We start from the raw sequence: 20,328 nt of genomic DNA, 5'->3' as shown, positions 1-20,328 counted from the left end.
GGTCCAACTATTCTGTGGGCATTCTGGCAGTGTGGAAGTCTGCACATCAATGACAAAAAAACATCGTACAAATAAGTAGAATGTCAGTGTTCATCTGAGTAGAATGAACACCCAGTGCTGGCTTCTTGAAAAGTAGCATAGTGGGCTGACTTGAAAGGAGAAGACCTGGAATAACATCATACTCTTCCTAAATTAGCCAGTGTCAATTCATTCTTATAAGACTGAAAGGACAGAAAGACTATAAGGATCCTATAAAAGATAGTGTTATTGGCCTTTGGCCAGAGCAGTTAGCTAATATTTGCTGTCTTGCTGGATTGTTACCTTAGAAATAAACAAATTAAAAAAAAGATACACAGTGAATAATTCTTCTACTCAATTGCATTTGGAAAGAATACTACTCAAAATCATGTTTCCCTAAACACAGTAGACATAAACAACAGCAGGCAGTTTCTGGTCTGACATGCCTAGGAATACTGGCTCTTTTTTCAAGGTCACTGTTTTAATATACAGGGTATCTGGCAATATGACTTAAGGTATTCCTTTCTCTCTTCTGCTTTCACATCACCCATATGCCTGTGCCACAGCAGTTTTCCCTTCTTCAGCCCCTATTCCAGCTGGGCTGTTTTTTCAACTATGTCAAAGGACTGAGAGTGCTTAAAAGGAAAAGAGCAGAAAATATGAAAGGAAGAGTGAGGAAAACTGTTGCATCCGCACAGCTGAAGAAGAAGCTCTACAGGGCTGAAAACCTGTGTAGGACATGGGAAGTGGGAAGATGCATGAGGACCTTTGGCTGGAATTGGCACTCAGAATTTTATGTTGGGAAACACAGCATCTTTGTTCTTGTGCCCATCACTGTTCTGGCTTTTCATACTTTTCCTCCTCTTACTCATACTCACAGAGCTGAAACCAACTATAGTCCCAGGTCCCTTGTTTGTGGTCAGCCTCAGTGACATCTCCTAGCCCAGGGGATTTAATTTCTCATCAACCTTGAATGGGACCAGCGTTTTATAGGTGGCTTCCATTATTCCCAGCAGTCCTATTGCGAGAAGGAGCAGAACTCTTTATTCTGAGCAGCCTCTGTTCAGCAGGGTTAGCGTTATTATCAGTCCTAACATGCTTGATGAATGTGTGTAGATCAAAGAAAACTTTTGATGTTGTCTATTAACACCTTCTAAAATGGAAGTGCAAGCCTTCCTCCTTTTGCTGATGGAGCTGAGGTTGAGTAGGTTTTCATGAGATGGTGGTACCAGATTGTAGCCTGCACTTGCTTTTTACATCCCTTTGAAAGAGCAGAGAAGGGTGAATGTGTTCAGCATCTGTGCCCCCATAAACCAATGTACTGGCACACTCTGCTGCACCTATAACACAGCAAGTAAATACCAGTAATGTAATAGACAGTCTGTCTGAATTGCACCAACCTGACTATTGGCTCGTAATACAGCAGGTTGTGGTTTTTTTTAATCTTGACTTATTGTTCCTAAATGACAGTAATTTTATCATGATGTTTGGTTGCACTGTTGACAAGGTGATGTCTTTTGCACACATTTGGTTTTAGTGTTTGTAACTGAGCTCCTGTAGGATTTTAACAAAACAACTAATTACTGTGCATATTCAAAAGATAAAAGAGTGCCCTTAATGTGTTATTCATAACGTAGAGCATGAGAACATTACAAGGCTAGGATTGTCTTTAAATATTAATTTCATGGTAGCCATGGATGCATTAGGCTCTTGTAAAGAACAAAAACACTGAATGCAACTCGTGAATTTTTTCCATACAGTTGACTTTTATAAATATTTTTCTTTTCTAGAATGGAGGAGACAGTGAGAAATTTGCTACAGAGCCAAGGATCCACAGGCCAAAATGGAGAAGGAACTGTCAATATCATGAAGGTATATCAGGTATTAATAACTTATTACCTGTTTTCTTGTGATAAAAAACTTCTTTAAAACAGAAATCGCACTGCTGAGATAAATGTCTGGCCTTGTTTCCTCTATTTGTTTATTAGTTATGAATACTTGTAAGTGGTAGTTGGTACTACATACGTTTTCCCAGGTATTCTCTCACCAGAGTTTCATGTTTTTCACTTTTATTGTCATTGTGTTATCTGCAGTTGTTGCTTCTCATAGTTCACAGGGGACAGAGAAACTAGTTTTGAAGACTTTATTAAACCACTTAATATTTTAAGTCATATGTTCCAGCATCTCTAGTAAACAGATGTTTTTGATAACTTGACCTTCAGATTGTGATGGATAAATTTATTCACTCATGTTCTTATTGCGTGTAAGGCTTCCATATCTAGCTCCGTTGTTTCTTATCACTGCTTGTGGCAGGTGTGTTGTATCACCCTCACTTGAGGTAAAGGGTGATTTTATTGAGAGTGCCTCAGGAAAGAATTTAGGAGGGAAAGATTTTAGGTGTTTTTCAAAGGGAACCAGCTCTGTTTATAAGACAGGAGAGTTTTACATTTCCCTAATGTACTGTTGTATTCTGGAAGCAGTGAGCCTGAGATGGTGGAAAACCTTTTTGAAAGTCTGGAAACAGGAGTGAGATACATTCCAGTTAATCAAATATTTGGCACATTAATTCTTTAAAAAAACCACTTAATGAAGTCAGTCCCATGCCTTATATTTTTAAGTAGAATAAGCATTCTTATAAAGCATAAAATACTAGAATAATATATTACAGTCTATACTAGGTAGTGATACTTCAGAAAAAACACTTTTCAAAAATTCTGCTTATATTAGTCCATTCTTACAGCTGATGGATCTAAAGTAAAGCAACATGGCTAAACAAAAATGTATATTAAAGAGTATTTATCACTGTAATTAAATTTTCATTTTAAGCTTGTATTGAAGAGAAAGGAATCTTTTAGATTAACCTTCCAAAATAATCAAATTTTCTTGTTAAAATGATAGCCTGTAAAATTTAATTTCAGGACAAATTAAACTTTTTGTTAAAGTTATAATAGAACATCGTGCTCGTAGAAACTGATGCCAAAGGCATCTATATTTTATCTATATCTATCCTTTTGGAATGCAAAAATGAAACTCAGTTCCCTTTTCTTAGTTCAGAGTTGAAATCCATACATCCTTCTCTGAATTGTGCTCGATGTCAGTCTCTGCTTGAGGTGGATTACTTGTCTGTCTGTTCATAACAGACATCTGGAATGATTTTTTTATCTGCTTTTCTGTGTGTTGTCTTACCGTGGAAACCACAGTGAGGTGGTACCACAATTAGGTTTAGCTTCTTTGGGTTTTGTCTTTGCACTCTCAAGAAGAAAAGCAAAGAAGTTCTCCAGTTTCCTTTCATCAGACTGAGGGTTTGGGGGTTCTTTCTTTTGTGCACTAAACTGGAAAAAAAAGTAACTATGTGGTTTTTGAAATTTGAAATTTTGTGTGCTGCTTTCCTAGAGGGGAGATAAACTAGTCATTCCAATTTCAGTGCTTGTATATTTCTTTGTAGTTTTTTCCCTATATTTTATTTGTCTCTTGATTTTTGGGGGAAAAAAAAAAAAGGTTATGGTCCTGTCTTTTTCTGCTTTGGGGTCATACTAACATAGAGATTTGTTGTCTCCATCCAGCCAGGAGAGTGGGCACCATGGTGTGTTTTGTGTAATATCGCTTGGGTTATTTCTTGACCACCAATAGAACAAGGCAGTTCTGCCCAGTTAATGATAGCAAGAACAGTTCTTTGCTTTCCTTCAGCTCTAACAAACAGCCCCCTCCACGTAGCAAACTGGCCCCTTTTTTTCCTTCTTTCTGCAAATGAGGTTTTGTTCGAATCTGCTGGGTGGTAGTCAGGTCAGATTCCCCAAAATGGAGCTTTTCTTTCTTATAGAGTGAAGCTGCCTCTGTCCCAGGACATTAGAACACCCATATAACACCTGTTACTCTGGGATTATTTTAATTCTACACATTGCATGTTCTCTTCTTGTTCCTGAGAACATTTTCACTCATTTTACTCAGCTTGTTTTTTAAGTATTTTTATTTCTTCCATATTCTTCCATTTTATTTCTTCCAGTATGCAATCTTCTTTGCTTATGAATTTCCTTTCCTAATCCATGACTCAGAAGCAATGGGTTTCCCTTTCCTGGAGGAATAGCTAGGCTACTGCATCATACACCAGTCTGTGACTGGTAAAACAGATCCAAAATGCAGAATGTTGTCTCTTTGACTCATTCATCCTGAGATCACTTTTGCTCACTTTTATGACAAACTTCTGAACAAATAGCTTGTTTTCTGGGAATTTCGAGGAATGGCTCTGTCCACGTGCAAAGCAGTGCATTCCTGCCCTCATATGGCTCCCTGCTATGTAGGTCAGGGTTGGGTTCACTCAGTGTGTGCTCATTATCCAGTCACACATAAAAACTGTGATGTAGGCAGCAACCGTGTGTAACAGTAAAAGCCTGCACCTGAAAGACTCTTCAGAGAGTTGGCAAAGAATCTCTGGTCTGAAATGTTTACCAAGAATTTTAGCATTGAAAAACATGTTAAAAAAGCATTATGAGAATCATTAATATGTTATTGAAACCAGCTGTGTGCAAGTCCTGGAAAAAAATATTGTGTAAATAGATGATGAATTTTATTGTAGATACTGTGTCCGGATTTGGCAAGGTACATCAATATTGCAATAGAAGCACTTTATTTGTATCTTTCCAAATGTATTCAGAGAGGTTTTTGATATATTTGTAAGGGTAATTCACAACTGGGAATAGAACATGAATGTTTCTTAAAAGCACTGATGTTTCCAGGTTTTTGGGAACATGATAACCATATTGTCAACATGTATTTGTAAATGAAGTATAGATGTGAGCTAACATGAGGAAAAAAATTGTTATGATCTGAATTCCAAGTGTTATATATATATCTTCATATACATACACAAAACTTATTGAATGTAGGAATACTAACACTGTTTTGAAAGCCATCCTCTACAATCAGTTACCTTACAGAACATATTCTGCATCTCAGCTGTTCTCTGTGATACGATCAAAACTATGTGATCACTCAGTGCAGTAGATAAGGAGTTTTACTGCAGATTCACAACCATGTATTTCATAACAAATGGGGACAAATGAGGTGATCTCCAGTGGGACTTATCAACATATGTCCCTTATTCTCTGACAACATGCTAAGTTAATTTTAGTGTGTGAAGCTTGTTCAGGTTAATATCTGAATAGTCGTAAAAGATAACTCTGTGCAATAAATGCTTTTGATCTATTGACCATTGTCTACATATTTGATTTTACAAATCTAATTATTGTTCTGGGATGTATGAAATTGAGTTCTTATTATAATACCAATATGCCTGACTCTAGAATAAATATTCTTGCTAATGAACATTAAGTGTTGCATAGTGATAATGTTAGAATAATAATAATAATAAGGTGGAGCCTAGAGCGTGCAGTGTTATTGCAATATTTTGTTAGTTCTTGCCATTATTTTTATTAAAGCAAAATATTCTAACCCTTTCCATAGAGCTAACTGCCCTGTGGGATTTTAATTTGCTGGATTTACAGGTGAGTTTTGTGATTTCTTTAGGGTAAATGAATTTAGAAGCAGGACTTTAAATAAAATTCTCCTTTGTTATCATTTTGCGTAATAACTGAGGGAAAATTTATAAAGAATGCTCATATAAATGTAGACAATTCATGTGATTTGAATTGCCATGAACCATATTTCTTGTTTTACAGTGTAGTTGGCTAAAAGACTCTAGTATGTAAGAGCTATGGTGTTTCCAAGAGACGTTGCCCACCTAAAACGAAGGTCATGAAAGGCCAAGCCAATAACTCATGTATTAATGCTATTCTCATTCAAGATACAATACTTTATCCAAAAGAGAGAGTGCTCCCCAGAAATAATTGTGTGCAGTACTCTAACCCCAGGCATTAAAACAAACGCCCCACAGACTTTCCTTCCTAAGTTTGTCCTTTTGATTTGGATATCAAAACTAGAGTCTCTTTCCTGTTTGATCACAATACTGGTTATCTAGGTGGAGTCTTATCTGATTACAGATCACCCAAAGACTTTCAAAGGTTTTTTAACTCATTTTGACTTTGTGTCATTGTGCAGTGATCAAAATAGATGAGGCAGAGAATTTGTTCTAAGTTCACAATTTGTTATAATTCTGGAATTGTCAATATGTGCACTGAAGCTCAGGACAGACATGGTGCAGTCACATTGGAGACCTAAAAATCATATATAAGTAATACAGGCACACTTCAGGTGGCATTGTTGGCCAGATCAACCCAATATTTTATCTGCATGCTTTGCAATAGTCAAATATGGAACAGTTGTTGTGACTGTCACTTTTAATTTGCACAGCCGTTGGTGTCAACAGCTCTTTCATGACAAGAAAAACTGTAACTATTGGCAATATAATTTTATCTTAACACAAAATTATACAAGCTTAATGTTCAGACCATTGATATGTAACATTTTATAGATAGGGCATGGCCATGAATTGAAAAAAGAGCACTAGTTGAATTGCCTAGCTAAAATTCACACGGGATTTTTAATGCTAACTTGTATTGCGGAAAGTATTTCTGGAATGGAAGTGCCCACAGAAAACTGCATCAACCAGGCCTCCTAAGCTACTCAGGAGTACATTACTAGGCAAACATTAGCAGTTTTGTGTCTCATGAGAAGGAAAGAAGAGTAGCCATCTGCACTCTTGGGAGCTCCACCGGAAATCCTGGGCTGTCAAGGACACAAGCATTTGCTGCCGGACTGCTTTTCCATACAAAGAAATCCAGGGCTACCTCATTAACAACTAATTCCTTATGGCTTTTCATCTCTTGTATTTCCACCACTACACAAAGATTCTGGTAAATATTTGTTCCCATATTGAGGTTGGATTCTTACCCCCAAAAGAGAATGATGCTGCTCCTCAGATACTGTTCAAAATTAGTTTTGTTGCAAGGAACATATGTGCTAAGAGCTTTCCCTTTCTGGTTGTTTGTAATACAGTAGCACAGCAATGGAGCTATGTTTAGCACAACAGAGTCTCATAACTGAAATGTGCCATTTGTGTGCCTGTTTCTCAGAAAACAAGCTGTTCTTTCCTTCCCAGAATCATATTCTATAGTTATAGAATGATTTGGACTGTAAGGGACATTAAAGAACGCCTTGTTCCAACTCCCTACCCGTGGGCAGAGACACCTTTCACTAAACCAGGTTGCTCAAAGCCCCACCCAGCCTGGTCTTGGCTACAGCGCAAAACAAGGTATTAGTAAAATTAAAGAGAAAGCAAAATAAGGATGTCCTGTGTTTACACAAAAGTTACCTATATATATGCATGGTCTTTGACTATACCCAGTCACCCACAGTTTTTGACTGACTCTGTAACTCAGATGATCATCTTTCTTGCCATCAGGGGTTTACTTTGAGAATGCAATGCCAGTCCTTGAAGTTTGCAGAAGCAGAGATGAGGTCCCAGATGTAGATTGCCACATTATACAACTGCTTTAACCCATCACACATCATTCTAACAAGAGGTGAAGATTGACTGCTTTGATGATACTATTTTATATTATACTGACTGTAATTCTAGATTTAAATTTACCTCTACTATATAGTATTTCTCTTTTACTGTATCTTTCTTCTAGTTCTAACTTTTGGAATGAATCCACAAAAGTCAACCCATGTACATTGCCTGAATCCTATCCATCTGCAACAGGCATAACAGAAATTGTAGAACCAGTCTTTGGGAAGCAAGGTGATGATGTGGTTCACAGCCTGATCAACACAGGTCATCCTGATGTGTACAGGGACTTCCCATTTATGGACAGCATGTTGTTGGTAGCCCTAATCTTGCCCTTAATGGTGTTCTTCTGATTGCCTTTTTTCTAAATCAGAGGATATATTTGAGAGAAAAGGGTATGGCTCTCATATGCCTCTGCTTGGTAGTCCTCAGAGACTGGAGTAACCTCCTGGAATTTATAGCAAACTCCAGTTTTAAGATTATCTGCCTGCTGCTCAGAGAGATGCTGGTGTCTTTGTGCGTGAAGGCCAAGTGGTGGCTCCTTATCTGCATGTGTTCCTCCCGCAGGATAGATCAGGGCTGCCCACAGCAGGACTGTGCTGGCACACAGGCCCAGGGCAGCCCACACTGTGGCTGTATGAGGAGTCCATCCTGTGCTTCCCATGGGACCCAGCGCCACTTCCTGCCCTGCTCGGTTCCTCATCAGAGCATTGAGACCCCCAGGGAGTTGTTATCATTCCCCCATCTGGCCACTGCTCTCGGAGTTCCCAAGTCTGTAGTGTGCCTCCTGCCTCTTGCCCAAAAGAAGATCTTAAGAGAGTCTTTCCTGTCTGTAGCCTCTCCAGATCCCTGTGAGGATCCAGATGTGCTTTGCTGACACAACATTGCCCATCCTGGGCTGGTATTGAAGAAGTTGGGCAAGAGGGTCTAGCAAATAAATAACCATTTTTGTCTATCAAATCATTTGTGATTTCTGAGAAAGGATAATGAATAAGAAATAATAGAGGCCATTTAGTGCCATCAGCTGTCTAGTGACAGAAGTGTTTGGACACAAAAGTTGTGAAATCAGTTTGTATTCCTTGTTATTCCGAAGCAGGGTCTTGTATGTGGCCTAGTGACCTGCTCTCTCTCTACTTCCACATCTCCCTAAAATATATTGTTCATTCTGCATTTTGACATTATTTCATTGGTATTCTCAAACAAGCAGAAAACAATGCTACTTATTGAATTTTAAGAATTTTGAAAAAAATCTAAAACTTTACTTATTTTCTGAGGCCAAAAAGGGAGATTATTCTGTATTCACAACCATCCCATCTTTGAAAATTGTTTTAACGGAAGAACACACCTAGTAGTACACCAGTATATTTATTTTGGAATGAATAGGTGCTTCTGGTCAGGAAAACTTAATCTGAACTATAATAACATATTTGAAAAGTTGAAGTTTTGATCTGATCTGAAATGATTGTTCCTACATTTTATTTTTGTGTAAAGATGCATTCTGATCTTTTTTCAGAACTTTTTCTGCAAGACTGGGGGACAAGACAACTATTCCCTAGCATTTGCAAAAAAATTACCAGGTTATGTAATGTATACCAATTTTTTTCCTTAAGTCAGCTTCTGCAATTGTGCTTGTGGCGAGAACTAGTTAGTTCATACATTGCTCTCATTCCAAAATACTAGGGAAAGAAAATTGGCTTATTTCTAGCAATTTAAATTCCAGAGTAATTCTGTTGCCTTAATTGCTGTTACATAAAATTTACTGCATTTGAATTTTAGAATAGCTTGGCTTATTTGTACTTCAGTCAAAGGTAGATATTTTAATACCATCACTTTAGTCAAATGTAGCTACTTTAATACTTAAAAATCGCTTCACAAAAGTTTAAGTGCTAATACAGGTTTCCAGGAAGGAAAGATTATCACTTTAAGTATGGTACTATAATGAACCAATTTATAAGAGAATATCTGCATGATATATCTGCATGCATATTTGTCTCATGTTACCATATATACACATATGAAGAAGAAATAGCTTAGCTTCTAGAACAGGTTGGTTTTTTTCTGCCTGATAACTTTATAATCAGTGTAACTGAAGCCTTCCATTTCGAGAAGGAATGTGCCTGAGACCTGGCTTGGCAGAGTCCCCTCCAGAATGGTCAGTCCTTGATTTCACTTCTGACAGGCAAAGTGCTGGAGGTGAGGGTGCTGTTGGTAATGAGAATATCCATTCACAGCATGGGGTCAACAGCAGTACTTGGTCAGTGACCAAGTCGCTTTGACACCCAGGCTGGTGACCTGGGGACAAGAAACCCTGATGTGCTGAGAACACTTAATCCTGAAGTTCACTGTGAAGGTTTTCTGCTTTAATGGTCCTTTTTGATCTGAACTTTCTCAAAAGAAATGCATGTTTCTGATGCGTGGAACAGCCAATAAAAGCATCATCGGGAAATTTATTAATGTTACTGCAGAACTGTTCAAGAGGGATGATAGCTTGGACTAGTGAGGAGTGTTTTGAGTGAAGAATAATATGTAGTACATCTAGATTGATACGCGAATGGAAGGAGGCACATATCAGAAACATAAAGTACGTACTTTGTTCTCTTATCCATCACATGTATTTAATCTAGGGAACGTTACTGCTCACTCTGCTCACTTTGTAAGTGAAATCCAGAGATGAAAAAGAAGAACTTAATATGTTTTTCCTGACAACGGTAATGTTAAATCATGAATGATTTGGGGTGTTTCTGTAAAATTTTGTGATTTGTTGCATTCCTTTGTTTTCCTTCAGTTTTGGTCAGCTTGTTCTGAACAAAAGCTCTTAGCTGAACAAAAATATATTATTACTACACTTGCTGATGTGTTATCTAAAGCAAAGCTATATTTTAGTCTGTCCTTCCACTGGGAGAAAAGAAAGCAAGAGAAAAGAGCTAAATACATAGATAGAAGTAAGCAGGTAAACCAGAAGTCATATTTGTGGTCTTAGAGATCATTTAGGTTGCATATAATTTTAGTTGCCTGTAATTTTTTTTAATCTAACTTGTTTGTTCTGTTACAATTTGGTTTTTTTCCAGACTTAGGTCATTGTGTTTAATGGGATAAATGAAGAAAATAAAGAAAATTAACAAATAAAGAAAGTTTTTTTTAAAGTTGTGCATGGAAAAAATATATTCAGGTCACAGTAATATCAGTGGCTACTCCTGTACTGATCATCTTGCAGGACACACTTGGTTAATTCCTCAGTCTCACTTTACATTGCTCTGGCTTAACATACATGTCTTTTATATATCTCAGGTTTTGCTAAATGAAATAGGTTATAAAATATGTCAGAAGATACTGCGAATTTTCAAAGGGTATATTTAGAAAGGTAAAGGTGATGGTGGGGGAGAAAGGGGAGCAAGGTACCCCTGGAAAACAATTTTAACCTTGTTGGAATGTCAAGTCAGTAGTCGTTGGAGCAATTGAGGTCTTTTTTTCAGCTTGTGCAGTCAGACTGAGCTACTTGTACATAGCTTGAGGCTATTTTTTTTAATGAAAGTACAAAGAAACCCTCATCTAGAGTTTTTATCTTCATCAACAGTCATTTCATAGGGCTCATTCTCAGTGAATAGTGGTGAACACTAGGAGGTCTGCAGTGGAAAGAACACTGAAAAGGCATCATCTAAGAATACATCAAGACTATAGAATGGCCTTGCAAGGAAAAGCATTCACAATTTATAATTACATTGTTTTGGTTTAACCCCGGATGGCAACCAAGCCTCACACCCTCCTCCATCAGGGTGAGAAGAGAATCAAAAGGGTAGAAGTGAGAAAACTCATAGGTTGACATAAGAACATTTTAGTAACTGAATTATTATAACAACAGCAAAGAGTTGTAATGCAAAGGAAAATAACGAAGATAGAAACAAAATAAGTGATCCAAATTGCTGACCGCCAGCTGACCAATGCCCAGCCAGGCCCCGAGCAGTGAACTCAAGCCAACCTTCCCCTTAGGATATTGCTGAGCTTGATGCCATATGGTCTGGGACATCCCTTGGGTCAATTGGGGTCAGCTGTCCTGGCTATGTCCCCCCCTTGTGCACCCCCAGCCCCCTCACTGGTGGGGTGAAGTAAGAGGCAGAACAGATCTTGGCTCTGTGTAATGTCTGCTCAGCAGTAACAAAACATCTTGGAGTTATCAACACTGTTTCCAGCACAGATCCAAAACAGCCCCATACCAGCTACTATGAAGATAAATAACTCTACCCCAGCCGAAACCAGTGCATAGATGAACAAATCTGTATATGGATTTGTAAACTGCAGTTTGGGTTTGGAGGTCAGTCTGCCTTTATTGCAGAAAGAATGTTAGACATGTAAAGTAGTATACTCTTCAAATTCAGTAACTGAAAACTAAGATAACTATTCAGTAAATACCTTGTTTAGAAAGTCCTTTGGAAGCTTTGGAGACACCACAGAAAGTGCTGAATGTTTTGAGATGCTGAGTTAGTTGCATAGCTTGGGTTCCATGAAGACTGTATTCCTGAATGCATATTACCACTGCCTCTATACCTGATCAGTTAATAACTATATTGTGAATATTTTTTTTCTCAAATGAGTGGTTATGAGCAATCATAAATGCTGTTTAATTATATATCCTACGTATATTTTATTCCTGGGTGATTAATGGCTGATTAAAATGTGGTTTTGGAAAATTGGAGGCATGACTCTCAGAAGAATTTGAATTTGTGAACGTTATAAAACCTTCATTTCTATTAAATTTCAGAAGCTGAAGAATTAAAAGGAATTTAGAAAAGAAAATCCCACTCAGGCATCACAATCTGACACCCAGAATTGAAACAGACATCTTTTGTATCTGAGGGATCCCTAACTGCACTGCATCTGAAAAACTTTACTTCTCTGGAGGACTTGTGTTTATCACATGAAAATGATCTTTAGCTTCTACAAGCAAAGATGTCATCTCTAATTATTACTTACCATTTTCCAGACAAGCAATTCATGTCATCCAACACTCATTGGGAAAATCAGCATTTCAAAGATCTTCTTTTTTTAATTCTTGTTTGCTTCAATCAAAATTTTGTCACATGTCCTCATGAAAGATTGGTGTTTATAATCAGTGCTGTAAAGCCCAGATCCAGTTATATCCAGTATTAGATTATGCTGTGTTGTATTATTATAGCCACTTGTCCAGTGAACTTTGCAATATCTCTGTGATTCAGGAACCTCCCTGCGTAACCTGTTCCAGTTACCATATGACCCCCTAATAGGAAGAAAAAACAAAAAAGGGTCTTTCTAATGTCTAATTGCTATTTTTCATGTTCTAAGCTGTGTCCATTGTATCTGGACTTTTCATTATGCCACTTACAGGATATGTCTGGCTCCATCTTCTCTCTTGCCTGCAACAAGTACCTTCCTCATTTCTTATCACGTATTTGTTGTTACTATCACAGAAAGAGCCTCAATTCCAATTAGTGCCTAATTGTAGTTTTCACTATAAAAAACGAAAATCTAGAATAATTTTTTCTAGCAACTTCTTTTTTTTTCTTTTTGTCACCTGACTTTTACTCTTCTTGGTTTGAAATTTCACAGTTCCAAATTGAAATATTTTAAAGTGAGCTCATTTTTCCCTCTTTTTTTCTGTGCGTGTAGGTGTGTGGTGTCATTCCTAGAAAGCATCTTAGACAGAAGAAAAGGCAAAGGACAAACTACTGATGGTACTGCCAGTAAAACTTTAAAAGTAACATAATTTCTCAAATAATAATGGTTAAGAAATAGCTATTTAAGAGTCCCTTGACACTTGTTTGTTCGTCGAAAAGCTTACATTTCTTAGAGGAAAGGCATCCCAATGACTAACTCTGTGTCCAGGGGATCAGCAGACTTTTGCCTTTCTTGAAATGAAGGAGAAGGTAATTTCTGAAATAGGCGGTTAGTTCTCTTATCTTTTGAAAGCTTCCAGATGATATTTTATATCACTATTGTTACTCCTTATTTATAAACAGTGAAAACATTTTCTTTTTCAGTATTCTGCAAGGTAGGTAGAAGAGAGAAGATTGGCTTTACATTCTAGAAATTCCCATAAATTATCACTTGTAATTTCAGGTGGGTTACTTGCTCTCATAATTTATTGTTCTTACTTTATTTATTAGTGGAAATGGGGAGCATTATACTGCTATTTCCTAGTTCAGCTAACTGAAAACCAGCTTTCTGATAAGTCTCAGTCAGGCCACTGCATTGTACAGCTTCATAGATCAATGTCTTTAGTGATTTATATCTTCTCATTGATTCTAGAAAGCTTGCCATTTCCAGGCTGCAGGGACTGTTTCCATCTCTTGTTTTCTATTGGCTATAGGGCCCATAGTGTTCCATCAAAGGGTTCATCATCAGTGCACTGTTTGTTTGATTTATAGAGCAAACTGAATACTTAAAAATAATGGTCAGGGCAGGATGTCATTTAAGATTTGCAAAATACTGTTGGTTTCAGAAAAGCAATGACAGTTTAAAGCAGCTTGAGAAGCTTACACAATGTGGGACTCAGTGGGAAGTTTCTCATTAATTTCTTTGGGAATGGATCTGCAGTGAGCAGCATAATCCTAGTTTCAGTAAGATTTGAATTTTTAGTATTTTTATTGTCTCTTTTTTGACATAGAGCACTAGAGATGTAGATAAGCCTTTACTGTAGAATTTTCATCAGGCTGCTGTGTTTGCATCCTCTCATGGTACAGGCATGGGTCTTAAATTCATTTGTCTGGGGAGACCCAGAGCTGGGTTATTGCTTTTTTTTTTTTTTTAGCTGTCCAGCTTACTTCCAGGGCACCATTTCCATCTGTTACCTTTTCACAGAAATTAAACTGCACTCATCAGCAGGATAGCACTTACTCTGCCTTTGCTGGACTCGGGACCTGGAGAGGATTTTGTTATCCAGACTGAAAACTCAGCCTGCCTGTGATTGTGCAATACATGAGGTATACAACAGAGACTGTTCAGGGGTGTCTTTACTTGAGGTAACACAAGAAGTATAGGACTCCAGGGAAAAAGAGGAATAAGCTGCTTTACACCATTGTTTCCTGACTTTAGCCTGCTCACTTTAGAACTCTCTGTAGGATTTGACCATCATCATGCAAGAGATAATTTCCTCATGCAGATCTCTCTGCCCCTTCCTTCCTTCCTCCCCCAGCAGTCAGCTGCCTTCGATATTAACAGATTTTGCACTCTCCAGAGGTTTCTGTCCTTCCAAAAGCTTTTCTCATCCTCCCTCTTACTTGACTTGACTTTTGGCACAAAGGGTGCCTGTTTTCTTTGCTTCCTTGAGTGTGGATTTTTCACTTTATCCTTACTGGATATCACCCAGGTGGAACTGGTGAAAGTGTCAGGGCAGTGCCCTCAGCACATGACATGTCTAAGCACAATTTCTAAGGTTAGTGGTGTTTTCTTCTGTTCTGCAGCTTTTCCAGGTAGGGTAGGTGACATATCAGGGACCTTTTTAGTCCGTGCCTGAAACTCAGTAATAAACTAGTTTTGGAACTATGTGAGCTGCACTTCAACACTCAGCAGGGGTAACAGTACTAAGTGTCTTGAGGTATTCTAGTGCACATCATAGTAAAACAGGGTGTGTGTTCTTGATTATGCCACTCCTGTGCAAAGTTCATCTGATTTTGTAATTAGAAGATGAATATGTGGCTGGGATTTACGCTGTGAGAAGTTATATTACTCCCCTTTCTGTGATAAAATGTCATAAACTGTGCTTTCTTCTATCTGTCCTTTGAAATTGCTGCCCTGACTTTGTGCAAGAAAGGTGTCCCTGTGCATATGTTTATGTTTTCTTCTATTGTTAGCCACATCTGATTCATATCACATTCTCTCCAAAAAATAATTGTTTGTGTATGAATTGTCATTTTTTGTCATTTTTTTCCCGTGAATTCATTGAAGTGTTTTATCTCCATGCATTCCTTGGGGCAACTTGAAGTAAAAATGGTTTAATGGTTCTTTTACAGATACTTGCTTGTTGCATCAGTGAGTAGCAAACAGGAAAAAAAATCCCAACTACTATATTTATGGCTTCTTTGTGATCAGGATAGCACTAATGTTGGAAACGTGATGGAATGGCTCTTTGACATTTGTGTTTCGGGGATTAAGAATGAGATCTGTGCCTCATGGTTTGTGTAAGGGTATTCAGTAATTAAGCCCATAGCTTATAAAATTAATTCTTAATTAAAGTTTTAACACAGTAATAATCAATTTCTAAGCTAGTTAATATTTTAAAAAGACATTGTTATAAATGTGATCTGCAGTGCTGATTTTTAATTCAGTTACACTTACGGGTTTTATTTAAGATAATGCCTTGCTATTAACTCTCAAAGAGTTGTATTTGTGCAGTTACTCAGGCTGGATCAGTTCTTCATGAAAATGCATACTTTTATGCTTAGACAGAGTTCATATTGTGCAGTAGTTATGGGAAATGAATCCCACTTATTGACTAACCCAAAGATCATGAAAGTATGAGCCTTTGTATATAAGAATTATCAGAAAGAAAACCAAATGCTCATTGAAAAACTTCTCTAGGTTTATGTTGACACCCAGTATTTAAATACTGACTTACCTGACATTTTCCATTTTTAATCTACTCATTAGCTGTCACACTGGATCTGCTCCTGTAGTTAGAGAAGGTGGTTTACAAGGTAGAGCCTGTCCTGTTGGTGTTGTGCTCCAGTGATAGTCCTCTCTCTACATCTGTGTAGTTCTCTGTTCCCCTTATGCCTTGTCATTTTGGGCAATGTCAAGCAGGCATTGCCTGCTTGAAGTCTTGATGTTTTGCTTGCTCTGTCTCACTCTCTCTCAACAGTGAACTCAGACACATAATTAATGGAGTTAGCAGGATTCACCGTTCAATCCTGTCCTTTTTATAGACCTCTTGTAAAACACAGTTCACTCAGCAGCAGCAGCAGCAGCTAATAACAGCTGAGTCTGACTGGCTTGTAACAGACTGGGGCACTTCTGGAGTTTTTACTGTCTGTTTAGTTCTCTCCAGTCATATGTTAGTGTGGATCTTAAATCAGTATTCATGTAGTAGCTGGATTCTCAGCCCATTATTTAGTAATTCAAATATTAGCTCTAGATGAAGAAAGGTGAAATACATTAGGCATGAACATATGTTAGCTTTTCCTCAATAAACTGTTTCATGTCTCAGTGGCAGAATGCTTCCATTGAAAGCTGGTATGTTCAATTTTCATTGCAATTTTTAAAGAAGAAAATGGAAGTTATTTTATTAAAAGGATGATGAGTTCTGCTTTTCAAAAATCAAAGTAGATGTAGAAGTTAAGTTGTGAATACACTTGCAGAATTGGCATAGCAACATGTTTCACAGACCCTTCATGACTCCACTTATTCAGTACTTTAATCATGTCACTAGCAACTTGCTCTTTTTTCATTCGTATAAAGGGGAGAATTGAAGATATTTGCAAAATTAAATTCATTTGCACATGTGAATAATGACATTTTCAAAAAATCATTTCAGGAAAAGCTGTCAGAAGACAGTAGGAGATGTAAAGAAGGCATGGAAAAAATTCACACACTGGTAGATGAAGATTCGAGAAGTGAAAGCAGCAGCACTGAGGAGGAAAAAGAAAAGACAAAATTGCTATTGGAGCGTTTGAAAGCTTTGGAGGTAAGAAACACAACAGTTTCACACATAGAAGACCACCCTTCCCCCTTCCTCATTCATTTATTGGCACTGAATCACCCTGTAGTATTAATCTAATCTTTCACAGTTCACCTGATTTCATGTTATGGGGTATTTTTTTTACGATTCATTTACCCGGGATGAACAAGAAGCTTAGAACCACTAAAAGGATCCCTCTGTAATGTTGAGCACCAGATATCTTTAAAAAGATCTTAATACATTATTTTAATTCCATCAAGACCATTTAATAAGAAAAATTGGTTTTGCTCATTTTTTTTTTCAATTATTAATATTGCAAGACCAATATAGGTGGTTTAACAATGGTCATAAAACCACTGTTACCTCTTTGTAGTTTAATGCTCAACTTTTAATTGCTGAACTGCTTGCTTGGGAGAGCTCAGGCCTTTTTACTGCTGGATTGCAGAAAATCTGTTTCCTTGTAGACTACATGGAAAACTGCACACTCTACGTTTTGAGTTGTTTCTGGAAAATTAGGGTCTGCAATAATGCACCTTGTGGTAGTTTCTAACTAAAGTTTTAAAGTTTCCTTAGGCAGCCATGGACAAGGTGCAGGTAAAACTGTAACCACTGTATACGTGAGCTTATTTTGTGCTCCTTGATAGAAGCACGAGTTACAACGTCTGTGACTGTGCATATTTTAATTTAATTTTTAAATACTAAAAAGTCATATTTTTAACTTACCGAGTGTCTCCTCCCTTCTTTTCTGTTCAAGTATCTATGTAACATTATAGGTATGGATAAATGAATGCCTGAAAATGATCTTAGTGACATTTTGCCTATGTAGGGTATTGGTAAAGAAAGAATCATCACTGGGCCTATACATTTGTGGTTAAGTGTGAAGGCTCTTTCACATGATAATTTTTGGGTTGAGTTGTACTCTGATCAAATTTCATTTTGAACAAAAATTCTCTTGTTTTTTTTTTCTTGAGGACTGACTTTAGTTAAAAGTAAAACATGAACGGTTATAATCATGTTTGGATCTAAATACAGAATCTGAAATCTGAAAGGTATAGGCAGTCTCTGCAATTTTGCCTTAAAGTCTTAGACTGTTTGTAAAATAAAGCTATGTAATGTTAAATAATTTTTCCCGGGGGAAAAACCACTTGCTACTAATTTTTTTAGGCCATAAAACTGACAAATGTACAGTTTACTATAGTCCTGCTTTATCTGTTGATGGAGAATGGTTATGAGTTCCTTGTGGTCTTTTATTTCCAAAAGTGTTCTTTGCTTTGCCTCACTCCTAATCAGTCTGCATGACATTTGCAGTTCTTTATGTCATCAGTTGGTAGGAAGGTGTTCAATAGTGTCACAACCTTTATCAGTTCTGGCAAATTGCCCAGATACATAAGGTGGCCCTAAGGACAGGCAGGATCTAGTTCAGGAAGGGCAATGAAGAAGTCTCCTCACTGGTGTCAGTATTGTGCAGTGGCTTGTTCAAAACCACATATTAGCAAATGTCAATACTCCAAGAATTAATTTGCATAAGTAGTCTAAGGAGCTGTCAAAGTAGAAAGAGGAACTGCAGGGCCAACATTAATTGTGATCCAATATAATCAAAACAAATTGTTGTTAATTGTCTGTTGTCTAATGTTATGTATTTTTGCACTTTATTTGTCTCTTGAAGAATATAAATTGTGATGTCAAAGACTGTATGGTTTATTAATTGACATATTTTTAAAGTTGTATGCAATTATCAGTTTTAATTCTTTGCTATTTTCAGAGTAATTATTCTAAATATATTGTTAGTCTATAGAGAAAGAAACAAAAAATTAGTTTGTTAGTTCCTGTGCTGTGGGTGTCAGGATCTTTAATCTTACTTTACATGATTAGATGTTATTGTATCATACACAATTAATAAAATCAGAAAGGCTAATAAGGTGCTTACTGAAGTTGGTCCTCCATCTGTGCCCTCTAAAATCTGAAAAGTGCCTAAAAACAGAAGGTGTTGAAAGTAATAGTCAGAATGTGGGACCTAATCCATTAATATAATTTCATTAGTATTAGCACTATTGAGAAAGCTTTTGACATCTCTTCCTATTAGTTTGGTTTTTTACTCAAGTGTAGCTCATGAAAAGCTGTAGCCTTGTCTGTTAGAGCATTGTAGGATTATTCTTCAGGAATTTCTGGCACTGTGATGAAAACTGTAGTCATCCTGTTGTGTTGGATATGGACCAGGAAATTATCAAATCTAAGAATTAAAAAAGGGATGAGGCTTCATTTTCACAGGAAACTTTCTTTAGATGGCTTCCATATCATGGGACTATTGTTTAATATTTCTTCTTTTTTTTCTTATATTTGGGTGCTGTCAAATGTATTGCCAAATAAATTTCAGTACCCTTTACGTTTTATTAATTTCTGTTTAACCTAGAAATTTTCTCACTGAATAATACAAATCAGTATAATAAAGTATCTTTGTAGTCAGCCCAAGTAAAAGCTATCATATACTTTGATAAGAGATATCTATACATATTTTCCCATTGTTCCTTTTACCTATAATTTTTTTTACATCCTTTATCATTTACAGCAAATTCTATTTCCACTCTACTGACTGATAAATACCATACGTTTCTAATCAAATGAAACAGATGACAAATAGCAAATGGTTCATACCATCTTGTATCCCATTTTATGTAGTTGAAATTAATCATGATTTCCTGGATATCAAAACTCTTTTGTGCCTTCAGCATTTTTACTTGGCTGCTCTTGAAATGCCATTTAATTTACTTCAGCAGTTATGATCAAATGCCTTCTAACTCTTCAAAAGAAAAAAACATTCTCTGATAACTTCTCTGTGCATTTGGAGTGCTGCAAAAAATGAAATATTAATGAAGTATGGTGCATAACTTGAACTCTGTGGTGGAATTTCATTTAGTTAATCTGCTTTCATCACCAGAGGAATTGCAATTTTTTTTAAAATTGTAACCAGGAATGCACAAAAATATAACGTATTCTGGACATGCATCAACCCCCAACCAGCAATTTCAGGTATGTGCAGGTATATACACAGTTACAGTAAAACAATAATGTTATATTTGCAAAGTCATATACATACAAGTTGGAAATTTTTCATAAAAGCTTAATTTGCTCTCCTGGGTATCTTAGGTGTTATACAGACTCTCACTGCAAGATTGTCTACTACTATTTCTTGTTTCTAGCA

General features: G+C 36.9%; 1 protein-coding gene across 1 annotated transcript in view; it reads left to right on the top strand.

Moving 5' to 3' along the window:
- Positions 1 to 20,328, top strand: part of NCKAP5 (NCK associated protein 5) — a 372,817-nt gene that overhangs the window by 232,692 nt on the left and 119,797 nt on the right. The window contains exons 6-7 of the mRNA XM_017820947.1: positions 1,809 to 1,899; positions 16,986 to 17,135. Coding sequence (XP_017676436.1) covers positions 1,809 to 1,899; positions 16,986 to 17,135 — 241 coding nt within the window. The remainder of the gene's footprint in view (positions 1 to 1,808; positions 1,900 to 16,985; positions 17,136 to 20,328) is intronic.

The sequence above is a fragment of the Lepidothrix coronata genome, unplaced genomic scaffold (assembly GCF_001604755.1).
Source record: "Lepidothrix coronata isolate B3197 unplaced genomic scaffold, Lepidothrix_coronata-1.0 Scaffold86, whole genome shotgun sequence".
In the NCBI taxonomy this organism is placed as follows: Eukaryota; Metazoa; Chordata; class Aves; order Passeriformes; family Pipridae; genus Lepidothrix; species Lepidothrix coronata.
The sequence above is the reverse complement of the archived record's forward strand: the minus strand, read 5'-3'. Positions and strand labels throughout refer to the sequence as shown.